Source organism: Pinus tabuliformis, chromosome 1_1, assembly GCF_031772625.1.
Source record: "Pinus tabuliformis cultivar Carrire ecotype Pingquan chromosome 1_1, CPIR1, whole genome shotgun sequence".
Taxonomy (NCBI): domain Eukaryota; kingdom Viridiplantae; phylum Streptophyta; class Pinopsida; order Pinales; family Pinaceae; genus Pinus; species Pinus tabuliformis.
In genome coordinates, this window is record NC_142297.1 from 820,332,761 (window position 1) to 820,345,596 (window position 12,836).

At 37.9% G+C, this 12,836-nt stretch overlaps 2 protein-coding genes across 2 annotated transcripts; both read right to left on the reverse strand.

Moving 5' to 3' along the window:
- Nucleotides 1-1,608: 1,608 nt before the first annotated feature.
- LOC149216595 (uncharacterized) lies at nucleotides 1,609-2,208 on the reverse strand. The gene has a single exon (XM_089390020.1). It carries the CDS (start codon nucleotides 2,206-2,208, stop codon nucleotides 1,609-1,611), a length of 600 nt encoding a protein of 199 aa, XP_089246146.1.
- Nucleotides 2,209-3,172: 964 nt separating this feature from the next.
- Nucleotides 3,173-3,970, reverse strand: LOC149216596 (uncharacterized). Its single transcript, XM_089390021.1, has one exon. The coding sequence runs from the start codon at nucleotides 3,968-3,970 to the stop codon at nucleotides 3,173-3,175; it is 798 nt and encodes a 265-aa protein (XP_089246147.1).
- Nucleotides 3,971-12,836: the final 8,866 nt, after the last annotated feature.

Consider the following 12,836-nt stretch of genomic DNA (forward strand, 5'->3'; position numbering starts at 1 on the left):
CAAGACACTAACCGGATGAGAGGGCTCATGGATCAGCTTCCACAAAATATTTCCTCCCAGTGCTAGATTGACGAGAGCTGGGTCTCTAATTTTCAGCCCACCTTCTGCCATTGTTTTTTTCACCACGTCCCAATTCACCAGATGTATTTTATTTTCGTTACCCTTACCTCCCTGCCACAGGAAGTCTCTGAGTAGTTTGGATATTTGCTACGTCACATTTCTTGGTGCTAAGAGAAACGCTGCCTGGAAGATTGGTAGTGTCGACAGCATGGATTTTATTAAAATTACTTTGCCTCCCTTCGTCAGCCAATAGCCTCCCCACGCTGCAATTTTTGTTTTAATTTTCGAGATTATTTCGCTCCAAAGCGATCTTTTATTGGCTCCTGATATGATGGGAAGGCCCAGGTACTTGAATCTATCCCATGTTGCTTGACCTTTGAATCCGAGGAGAGTGGTTATGCCAGTGAGTTCCCTCTGATCTATATTCTAGCTGAAAACTTCGCTTTTGCTCTCATTGATTAAAGCCCCAGAGGCTCTGCAATAACTTCTGAGAACTGTGTCAATGGCTTTGGCAATTCTGATGGAGGCTCCGCCAAGGAGAAGGGAATCGTCAGCAAATAGAGCGTGGTTCAGGGCATCAGCTCCATGGGAAGGTTTGAGACCCAGAATGTTGTCGTTTAGTCTTTCAGCAGTGAGTTTACGACTGAGGGAATCTGCCATTATGATGTACAGGAATGGGGAGAGAGGGCATCCCTACCTGATACCTCTCTAGGCTTGGAAGAAATTTGTGGGGCAGCCATTGACTAAAGGGGCAATCCATGGTTTGTCGATGCAAGCTTTGATAAGATTAACGAATTGGGTCGAAAAGCCAAAGGCGAGAAGGACATTGCTGAGGAAAGAGCGATCAACTCTATCGAAGGCGTTTGCCATGTCTAATTTAATCAACATACCTTTTTCATTCCATTGCTTGCTTGAGTGTATAGTCTCCTGAACTTGGATTAAATTATCCAGAATATGCCTGCCTTCCACGAAACCACCTTGAGGAGAGGAGATCAGTCTTTTTAACAGGGGCTTGATCCGATTTGCTAACAGTTTAGCCAGAATTTTATATGAAGTGTTACACAACGAAATGGGCCTAAATCTTGCGAATGACTCCGGATTGGTGTCTTTGGGGATTAAAGAAAGGTAAGTGGAGTTGGTTCCTCCACCTATCTTGGCTTTTTTCATGAACCAACCTATCATTTTGTGGAGATCAGCTTTGATAAGATGCCAACAAGCTTTGTAGAAATGGATTATAAATCCATCAGGCCCGGGAGCCTTGTCTGCGTCCATGGACCAGATAACGTTTATGATTTCCTCCTCAGTGATTGGCCTGCATAGTGTTGCGTTTTCTTCAGGGTTGATGAGAGAAGGGATGTTAGCGATGAATTCAGTGGCTTCCTCATTGTTGTTGTGATTTCCTTCTCTGTATAGATTCCTAAAGTGGGTTTCGGCGGCAGCTTTGACTTGGTTAAATCCTTTGCAAACATTGCCCTCAGTTGTTTTGATTTCTGCTATGTGGTTCCTTACAAATCTCGCTCTATATTGTTGGTGGAAGAAGGAGGTGTTTCAGTCTCTAGCCTTCAGCCACAGACTTCTGGATTTGAGTCTCCAGTATTCTTCTTCCTTTCTGAAAGATTGGTATGTGGATCGTGGGGCTTTTATTTCTTTTTCCAACAACTCCGCTGTGATATCTTTGCTTTCCATCTCTATTTGTAGAGTCTGCAATGAATGGACTGACTCCTTTCTTTGCTCGGTAGGAGAGGGGGCTGGTCTCTTTATCCAGTTTTTCAAAGCCTGTTTTGTGGCTTTCAACTTTTTCTCCCAGACATACCTTGGGGATACCATAAAAGTTTTGGCCCAAGCTACCTTCACTGTCTCTATAAAACCTTCTCTCTCGATCCATAGAGGGCTGAACCGAAACGGAATAGGTCCCAGGTCTTCTTCATCTTCCAAGAGGAGCTGAATAGGCTTGTGATCAGAAGTGAGTTTAGGCAGAATTTTAGTGATGATTATCTTTTTGTTCATCATTATGGAGCTTTGTACCATGAATCGGTCTAAACATGCTGAGATGTGATATGTTCCCACTTTGTTATTGGACCAAGTGTAAATGCCGCGAACAGGATTGAAGTCCAAGAGGTCCCAGCGCTGAAAGAGCTCCTCCACCATGTCTAGCATGGGGTCTATATTGCTTGACTGCCCCCCCCCCCCCCCGCCTTCTCTTTTGCTTTCATAATGATGTTGAGATCCCCTGCTATGATGATATTGCTAGGAGATGACTGCTCTAAAAAGGCGGAGAGGGAGTTCCATCATTCTCGTTTTTCATAGTAAGAAACTGGGACATAAAGATTGAAAAGGGAAATAGACAACTTACTTGCTTTGTGCATCAATTCCGTAAAGATCCAGTGTTGTGTTTCCTGATGATTTTTCAGATGAAAAAGGTCTTCGTTCCAAAGAGTTGCCAGCCCTCCAGAAGTTCCCCTTGAGCTGACAGCTTTGCCTGTTCTTTTATTCCACTTTGAACTGTTGATCTCTAGAAGGGCTTGGCCTTCTATTTTGGTCTCTTGGAGCATGAGGATATCTGATGGTTTTGATTTCATAAGATCCTTAACTGCTTCAGTTTTGGAGGGGTTCCCCAGTCCTCTACAGTTCCAAGAGACGAGTTTCATTATTTACTTAAGGGAGTGTTGAGGCCTCCTTTGGAAGGCCTTGGTCTAATATTTCGCCCAATAGACATTTCTATTGTAGCTTGACTTCCTTGTATTTTGAGTCTTTCTGCCTCCTCCTCCCTCTTTTCTTTGCGGGATTTCCTTCCTGCTTTTTTCGTTTGTCGCTCGTAGGTTTCATCCTCCGAGGAACCAGAGATTTCAACTGGTTTTTTCCTTGCTATTTCTGCATATGAGGGATTAGAGGGACTGCCTTGGTTGGCCTCGATCTGAATTGCTTCTCCTTCCTCTTTGTTTGAAGGTGGAGTGTCTGCCTGTTCTACATTCTCCTGGGATAGGGTTACTTGATTGTTCTGAGCACTTTCTGTCCCATTTGGAATTGCTTCCGTTTCCTGGTTGGCTTTGGCACTGCTAGGGCCTCTGTCCTTGTTGCCTTTTCCTGTGCCTTTTTTTGAGGTTGCATTTTTCTAGATTAGAGTCCATTGTTCCCTGTTCTGTTTGTCTACTTGCTCCTCTGCTTTCTTTTTACAGTTCTTTGCAAAGTGTCCATGACCATGGCAATGTCTGCATTTAAAGGGTAGTTGTTCATAGTCCAACTCCTGGACATGCGTCCACCCAGCTACAGTGAGTTTGATAGCTTCCGGTAACCCCTCTTCTAGGTCCACTTCTACGCAGATACGGGCGCATGAATACTGGTCTTTTCTCGCAGCTTGATCTATGTATTTTCCCAATGCATTACCTATGATCTGAAGGGATTTTTGGTTCCAGCAGTGAAGTGGAAAATGGGGGAGCCTAACCCAGACCGAGACAGCAGAGGGGATGTCCTGGGAGGGATCGAAATCAGGATACCATTTGTTCAGATAAAGACCCTGGGGTCCCATGAAATATGGTCCATTTCTAAAGATTAAGCCTCTGTCATCTGGGTTTTCGAAGACAAACACAAATAAACCCTTACCTACAAAATAACTTTTGACTCCCTCTTTGATCTGGGGCTTCCAGTTCCTTTGGGTCCATTCATCAACTGACTTGGGAGATGGCCAGAGGCCCGTGAACTGACCTATGAGGCCTCTCTCCTCAAGGTTCAAAGCTGCTTTGCAGGTTTCTGCTTCTAGTAGGGCTACTGATGGAATTGTGTCCAGTTTCTTAACGAACTTCTGTTGAATAGTTGAGGGAGGGTGCTTTGGTCCAGCAGCTACCATTGATCTGAAAGCTAGCACCTCCGGAGGCGGCGAAGGAGGGGGATCGGGGTCCCCACTGGCCTCCATTGACTGAGGCTGGACGAATGGAAGGGTGCAGAGGCCAGGGGCGTGCTGGTGCAGTCGACGGATGCAAGCCAGGAGTGCGCACTCAGAAAAACAAAAGGTGAGAGGGCTTGGCCCAGGAAACGAGTAACACCCGCGACTAGTCAACGCCCTCACTCAGGTTTGAGCACAAGTCCTGACCGTCTTTACAAGTCCGACTTTACCAACCAGCCGCGTCCGCCGACCTTAAAAGGTGAGCGGGCTTGGCCTAAGAAACGAGTAACACCCGCGACTAGTCAACGCCCTCGCTCAGGTTTGAGCACAAGACTTGACCATCTTTACGAGTTCGACTTTACCAACCAGCTGCCTCCGCCGACCTTCTATGTTACATTAATTTAACTTAATATATATTTTGTTATTTTATTTTCACTTAATTATTGTTCATTAATTATTTATTTAATTAAAATATAGTTTTTGTTTTTAAAATAATAACTTAAATGTAATTTTAAATGTTTATATATTGATTAATTCTTATATTAATTAATTTAACTGATTATTCATGGATTTTTAATACTTTTGATCAATCATACTTAACCTAATGTTAATTAATGACACAATGACATAATGGTTATTGATTACATGTTAATTAAATATTTATTTATTAATATAAGGTTAATTCCAGTGATGTTGTTGGCAATTCGGAAGTCGTCTAAATTCCACTTCCTTTGTTGGAAATGCCACCATTTTTGTTTTGTTACCTGAATTTTGAAACAACTAGACATTAGTTGGTGTAAAAAAAATAGAAGAGCTAATAATCACTGCCATATTTGAAGATTATGTATTCGCCAATGTAATGAGATACTATAGTTTCTAGTTGTGGAACATCCAATGGTTTTGGCCTAGTTCGTGGGAGTAGTCGAGCATACTAAATCCATGATTAAGTTGATCCACTTTTAAATATACACCATCTGAAGAAAATCCATGGCATGGGTGGAAATGAATGTCGGCAGCCTCACTAAATTTGTTGTCACTACACATCCATGGCACTTGGTTGATTCTTTAGTTTCCACTTTGCAATAAGGATAGCATTATCTGTTGAAGCGTCATTCATTAAATCCACTTGATCTCAATGCAATACATGCTACACCAAGTTTGGAGTCATACATTTTATATATCTCATTTTTTTTTCAAATAATCTTTATATTGTTGGGTATGTATTATATTCTTTCCACGACTAGCATCAGGTGCGATAGCCCCCCTTGCACGGGGTCCGAGGCAGTGCCCTGGGAGTTTTTTTTATGCAGACCCCATAATAGTTGCACAAACCCAAAGATGGTGGGTGGACCTACCCATGGTTTTGTGCATGGGCTTTGCATATGGTTTTGGGCATAATGGTTTTCTTCCCATGGTATTTTGTAGATCCGGTCAAGGGAACTACGATTAGGTTCTAATCCAGGGTTAGTGGATCGGGGTTTGTGAAAGATTCGACACATATTTATATTTATTGTAATATTGAAAGAAATATAATGAAAATCAATTTGGTACTCCCAATTTTGGGATCTAGGGGAAATCTCTGTGTATATTTGTTTGTAGGAATTTACATGTTAAGTTCCTTAGATAGAACACCAAAGGACATCGCTCACAAATAGATCATCAATCAGTACACCAGTATTCTTGACATGGTTAAAACCCTCAAAGAGGGAAACAATCCACGGACTGAGCCAACACGACAACTTCATGCAATTTATTAATGTAAAAGAAAGAAAATTTACAAAATCTTATCTCATGAACGGTCACCTTACAAATGACCCTCCATGCTCTTTAAATAGAGATCATGGACCAATTAGGTGTTAAGCCACGGATCAAGTGTCGGTAATACCGAGGAGAGAATGAACTGTCGAATCACTTCATGTTTAGAACATATCATGACCGTCAGATTGTAAGTTACAAAAAATACATACTAAAGGAACACACTTTACCTAACTATACACTAGACCAAGTTATACTTAACTATTTCCTATGCGTCGGAATATCCTAACATCCCCCCTTAAGAACAACTTGGGATAGGATTGAAGGATGTACAAAGATGACACAATAGGAGAAGGAAGGAAGCATTAGAGACTATCCCCCCTTAGTGACAACTTCTTGAACTCCAACCATAAATCGAAGTTTAGTAAATTTCACCTCTGTGAGAGCCTTTGTAAAGATGTCTACAATTTGATCATCGGTTGAACAATATTGAACTTCAAGAACATGGTCATGAATGAGCTTTCTAATGAAGTACATTTGTAGTTCAATGTGTTTGCTGCGTTGATGTTGGACTAGATCTTTGCATAGTTGAATGGAACTTTGATTATCCCACCAAAGTTTAGTCAGATGTTGCTGCTGAAAACCAAACTCTAACAGGATCTGACGAAGCCATAGGGCTTCCTTACTAGCTTCTATGGTGCCACGATACTCTACTTCTGCTGAAGAAAGAGAAATTGCACTTTTTTTCTTGCAAGCCCATGTAATAGGTCCAGAACCAATAGTGAAGACATAACCTGCAGTAGACTTCTGATCATCAGGGTCACCGGTCCAATCAAAATCAGTGAAACCAACCAATAGAGGAGATGCTTCTGCACTGTAATGAATCCCAAACTAAACTGTACCTCAAACATAACGAAGTATTCTTTTAGCTGCTTTCCAATGACTTTCATGTGTGTTTTTCATAAACCGAGCAATATTTCCAACAACAAAGGAAAGGTCAAGACGGGTATGGGTTAGATAAAAAAGTTTTCCAACAAGATGAAGATATAAGGTAGCATCAACTTCAAGGGAAGTACAAGTGACTGAAATTTTGGCTCCAGACTGAAAGGGAGAACGGGCTGACTTACAGTCTTCCATGTGAAAGTGGCATAGAATATCACATGCATACTTGGACTAGGAAAGGGAAATACCTACTTTGGATTGCAAGACTTGTAGACCAAAAAAATAATGCAATTGTCCTAAGTCTGTCATTTCAAACTGCTTTTTAAGGCTAGACTTCACATGGTTTATAAGGTTGGGATCACTACCAATAAGGATAAGATCATCAACATAAAGAACAAGAATTATAAGAGACTTACCCACTTTCTTGGTGTAGACAATATTGCCACAATGACGCCTAGAAAATCCAGTATCCAAAAAGAAAGTTATCCATTTTGGCATACCAATCTCGAGGGGCTTGCTTGAGACCATAAAGTGATTTCTTAAGCTAACACACAAGGCTAGAGTCTGTTTGTATAAATCCAGGAGGTTGTTCCTTATAGATTTCTTCATGCAAGTCCCCATGCAAGAAGGTGGATTTAACATCCATCTGATGGACTTTCCATTTGAAAGAGGCAGCAAGGGAAAGAACAAGGCAGATAGAGTTCATTCTGGCAATAGGGGAGAAGGTTTCAGTATAGTCAATGCCTTCAACTTGTGAAAAACCCTTAGCAATAAGACGAGCTTTATGTTTATCAACTTTTCCATTTTTTCGAAACTTGGTTCTGTAAACCCATTTGCATCTAGAAAGTTTTCGTCCCTTTGGAAGAGCAACAAGGTCCCATATATCATTTTCCAATAATGAACTATATTCTTCATTCATAGCTATATCCCAATCTGGATGGACAGAAGCTTATGCAAAGATATCAGAATCATAATTCGTTGAAGCTTGAGCCAGTAAAGAAGAGGCTCTATCAAACTAAGAATGTGTATGATGCTGATCTGTAGTATCACCTGCAAGAGAACCTGCTGCATCCCGAGTAGCGTGGACCCATTTTTGAATATGAGGAGATGAAAGAGGATCCCGAGAAGGTGGGGGAGGATTTTCATCCTCATTGTCATCATCTAAAGAAGAAATATTTTCAGAAGTAGAAGGGATAGAGAGAGGTGGCACATTCGCCGAACTAGGCTCGTAGGTTGATATATTTTCAACAAACTTTACATCTCTTCTAATGATAAAATTTTTGGATTTAGGTTGAAGAATTCTATCCTTTGACATCTTCAGAATATCCAACAAAAATACATTTTTCACTCTTAGGTTCTAAGGCTTTATGTTTCTCATCTGGAATATGGACCTACGCTTCACTTCCAAAAACACGAAAGTGACTTACATCTAGTTTAATTGATCTCCATGCTTCTTTTGGAGTGATATTATTTAAAACCTTAGTAGGAGTGTGATTTACTATGTAATTTTCACAGCTAATTGCTTTTGCCCAAAAATTAAGACTAAGTCCTTTAGATTGAAGCATACAATTAGCCATTTCCTTTAAGGTCTGATTCTTCCTTTCGACTACACCATTTTGTTGTGGAGTATATGGAACAGTATGTTGCAATTGAATTCCATGCTCAGGGAAAAATTTGATGAATTTGTTGTTAACATATTCTCCTCCATTTTTAGATCTTAGATTAAGAATTTGATGTCCAGATTGTTTCTCAACAAAGGCCTTAAAGGCCAAGAAATACTTCACTCTTGAGTTTTAAGAAGTATACCCAAGTGCATCTGGAGGAATCATCAATGAAAGTTAAGAAATACTTGTAGCCAGAGAATGAAACAACTGGAAGTTGACCACATAAATCACTATGCACAATTTGTAAAGGGGCCGAGGCATGCCTAGAGGCACGTTTTTCAAAACTATCCCGATGATGTTTTCTGAGTACACATCCCGAACAAACACCATCTCTGCAAGATACAATAGGAAGACTTGTCACCATATTTTCTTTACATATATTTTGAAGGGAGCGATAATTTAAGTGAACAAATCGCTCATGCCAAAGTTTTCTCACTTCATCATTATGAGAAAAAATACCAAGGAAAGAGTTGATGACCAAAATTTGTTAAACTTATACAACCTTGTAGAATCATCAGCAATGTCAGTAGCTAAAATCTGTCTAGGATCTCTTAGGTCCTTAATTACAAAATCATGAGGTGAAAATTCAACGATTTTACCTTCACCTGAATGAGTTATCTAATATACAGATAGAAGGTTGTAGGATAAGGTAGGAAAACATAATACATCATTAAATTGACCATTGTCTAGATGAATAGTTCCAGTCCCTACAACTCTAAGAGATCTATCATCACAAAAATATAAATTTTTGATGTTACAATCATTTAAAGAAGAAAACATGGCTTTGTTTTTTGCCATGTGATAAGAAGCTCCGGAATCAATGAGTCACTCATGAGAATGAGAAGAAGAAGATACATTTAGTGCATAACCAGACTGAGATGCTTGACAACCATATGCAAAAAGTGATATTCATGAAGATGAAGTTGAAGTTGAAAAGTGCTCCAAATGGATGTTATGCTTCTTCATTGCTGCTTCTAAGGCTTCCATCTTCTTAAAGCATTTGGATTCTAAATGGCCATCATGATTACAAAAGTTTCAATGTTTATCAGTCTTCTTCCATTTGTTTTTATTTTCCTTATCATTTTGTTGAATTGATTTTTCATTTTGAGACTGAAATTGCTTAGGACCCTTGTTTCATTTAGGACCATTCTTTTTAGGATGTTGTTTCTTAGGATTCTTTGAATTTGGTTGCTACTAGGCTGCTAAGGCTTTCTTAGAATAGTTTCCAATATTAAGAAGACCAAGATGTAAGAGTCTTTCTTGTTCTCTTATTAAAGAATCACAAAAGGCATCAAAAGAGGGGGACTTGTAGGCTTGTCCTTAAGAAATAAAGGCTTCTCTAGTAGAATGGAAGGTGGAAACAAACACAGAGTAGGTTGGTCCTAACTTAGTAAGAATGGAATAGATAAGGCTACCATCTTCTTTCTTAACCTTAACACCTTCCAAGAGAAGTCTAAGGGTCTTGAACTTGGACAAAAAATCTTCAATGGAAGAAAAATTATTGGGGTCCAACGTAAGCAACTCATTTTCGAGTTGATGGGCTCTAATTTTATTTTTAATTCCAAAACTTTGTTGAGTTGTTTCATTGCTTCATCAGGGGTATCAAGTTCTGCAATATGGAATCTAAGGCTTGGAGAAATAAACATCCCTATCAACCCACGTGTTTGATATTATTTATTTTCCCATTTGGCTAGTTTATATTCATCTTTAGGTTTAGATTCTTGGCCTGAGGATGTTCTATAAAGACCTTTACTTCTAAGTAAATCCACAATGTAGGATAATCATTGGAAGTAGTTGGTGATGTCAAGAATAACTAGGCATGAAATTTCCATTTTAAAAGAAACTGAAGCTAAAGATACTGAAACTAAGTGATCCAATGGAAAGATCTCAAAAAATTAGGCTGATTAAAAAAAACGACTCTGAAATAGCTTCTAGATGAAGAAGTTATGACTTTTTGAAGAAAATTTGTTGAAGATACCGACGAACCATGTGAAAGTTGGGAAGATAATGTTATATCTCAACCCCCCTCCTTTTCCAAACTTAATCTAATTAGCTCACTTTTAAAAAAAAAATTACTTTATGTGACCCACTTTTATAAATAAGTTAAAATCACTTTTACAATGGTTTTTTATGAACTATCCACTAAATTGTAACCTAAATAAAAGATAAAGTGACTTTAGAATTATAAGTGACTCATTTTTATAATGGGTGAGAACACTTTTACATAAAGTAACTTTAAAACATAAGTTACATGTGCTTTTTGAAACCCAAGACCTTTATTCAAATAAAGTAACTTTGGACCAAGTGAGCTAGTTTAAAAGGTTTGTAATTTTTTGAAAAGAGGAAGGATTTATTTATTTATTTATTTTTATTTTTATTTTTTTTTACAGAAGTTTTGGAGTGCACGCTTACTTGAAAAATGACTTTTTGCCTACAACACAAAAAAAACCACACAAACCAAAACCAACATGTAAAAGTAATCTAAGTCTTATGGCTTAAAGTTAGATTTGGCCGGAAACTATACATTTTCCTCAGTGTTTCTGGTTTTCCGAGATCACACTAAGGCGTGCTAGAAAAGAGCATACGCATGAGAAAAATCATTTCTTTATGTTTCTGATTTTTCCAGATTGCACAGAGTAGCGAGGCAAAAAGCATACGCAGAAATGAAAGATATAGATCTGGTAATAAAAAAACAAAGAGATAAATAAACCGAAATAAACAGAGAGATAAATAAATAAAACTATAAATAAAGACTGTATACCTCTAGATCTTAAAAATGACGTAGCTAGGGCTACTAGAAACCTTTTCGCGTGAAATGAAAGGGGTTCCTCACTGGAACAGATACTCCTAACACAATAGAACATTCCTATCAACCCGAATGTGGTCAAAAACAGTAGATCTAGGAAATGACAATCTAGTGTAGTTGTACAGGCTTCAGATTTGGATCACCAACGGATGCGGCCCTCAAATAGATCTGATACCATGTAGGAATTTACAGGGTAAGTTCCTTAGATAGAACACTAAAGGACACTGCTTACAAACATATCACAAATCAGTACACCAATATTCTTGACGTGGTTAAAACCCTCAAAGAGGGAAATTGTCCATGACGTAAACCAACGCGGCCACTTTAGGCAATTTATTAATGTAAAAGAAAGAAAATTTACATAAGCTTTTCTCATGAATGGTCACCTTACAAATGACACTCCATGCTCTTCAAATAGAGATCATGGACCAATCGAGTGTTAAGCCACGGATCAAGTGTCGGTAATACCAAGGAGAGAATGAACCGTCGGATCACTTCATGTCTAGAACATATCGTGACTGTCGGATTGTAAGTTACAAAAAGTACACCTAAAGAAACAGACTTTACCTAACTATACACTAGACCAAGTTATACTTAACTATTTCCAATGTGTCGAAATATCCTAACATTATTTTATGTTCTAGCCATTGTATATCTTTCTGTTTTATGAATTTGTTTGCAGATAATTTCTGTACAGGGTTAAAACCTACATATATAATATTTATTCTATTAGAAATCAAAGTTTTTATATTTAGTGATTTAGGTTTTTAAGATTAATTTTCGAAACTTCTATTCCTTGGGTGTGTCTTTGCACGCTATTCATTATCGATTATTAGAGGGTATATAATGGTGTAATTTTAATAAATAATAAAAAAACAATTGGTAATGAGTAATGGTTATCTACACTATTAATTTAAATTTAACAATTGACGAATTTTTTATAATGTAAAAATAAATAAACAATAATTTTAGAGATGAATATTTTTATGTATAAATAAATAATAATTTTAGATTAAACATGATGTCTCAGAATCTCTTTTAGTTTAGTATCACATGCAATTGATAAATATCATATAAAGATAAACCATAGAGAATATATGCTTCGAGGTTGTCCTTATTAAATCTATTATTTAGAGTCGTCATTATTTCATATGCTTTGACGTTGTCCTTATTAAATCTATTATTGTGTATCATTATTAGATCTATTATTTAAATTCTTTTTATTATTTTAATGATTTGTATATATTAAATATTTTGTAATTATATTTTAATTTTTCATTTTAATTTTACATTAAATTTACATAAAGACATAAAATAATTAAAAGTAAAAAATAGATATATATATATATTTTTTAAAGATAAAGAGGATATGTAATTTCGTGTAAAAATAATATTAGTGGGTGTAGGTTTGGAGGGGGACAACTTGTTATCAAGAAATAGCCCAAAGAGGGCACACATGAATGCATTATCGTTTGAAGGTGTTGGATGATATTGGGACCTAATGCTAGGCCCTGTCGAAGAAGATATTGCGCGAGCTAAGGGAGAAGCTTCCATGCATAGAACTACTCTCTCAAATACAAATGTAATGGTAGAATGGGTGATTGAATCCCAAACACAAGGAAGAATAGGGGTCTTTTCAAACAATAAATGAAAACTATTGACCTTTATTGGCAAATGAAATTCTTATTGGGACCCAAGATAGTGAATCGACAACAACAACTAGAGGGTG

Coding starts and splice junctions, on each gene's coding strand:
- LOC149216595 (XM_089390020.1), bottom strand. CDS start 2,208: ATGGTGGAGGAGCTCTTTCAGCGCTGGGACCTCTTGGACTTCAATCCT.
- LOC149216596 (XM_089390021.1), bottom strand. CDS start 3,970: ATGGAGGCCAGTGGGGACCCCGATCCCCCTCCTTCGCCGCCTCCGGAG.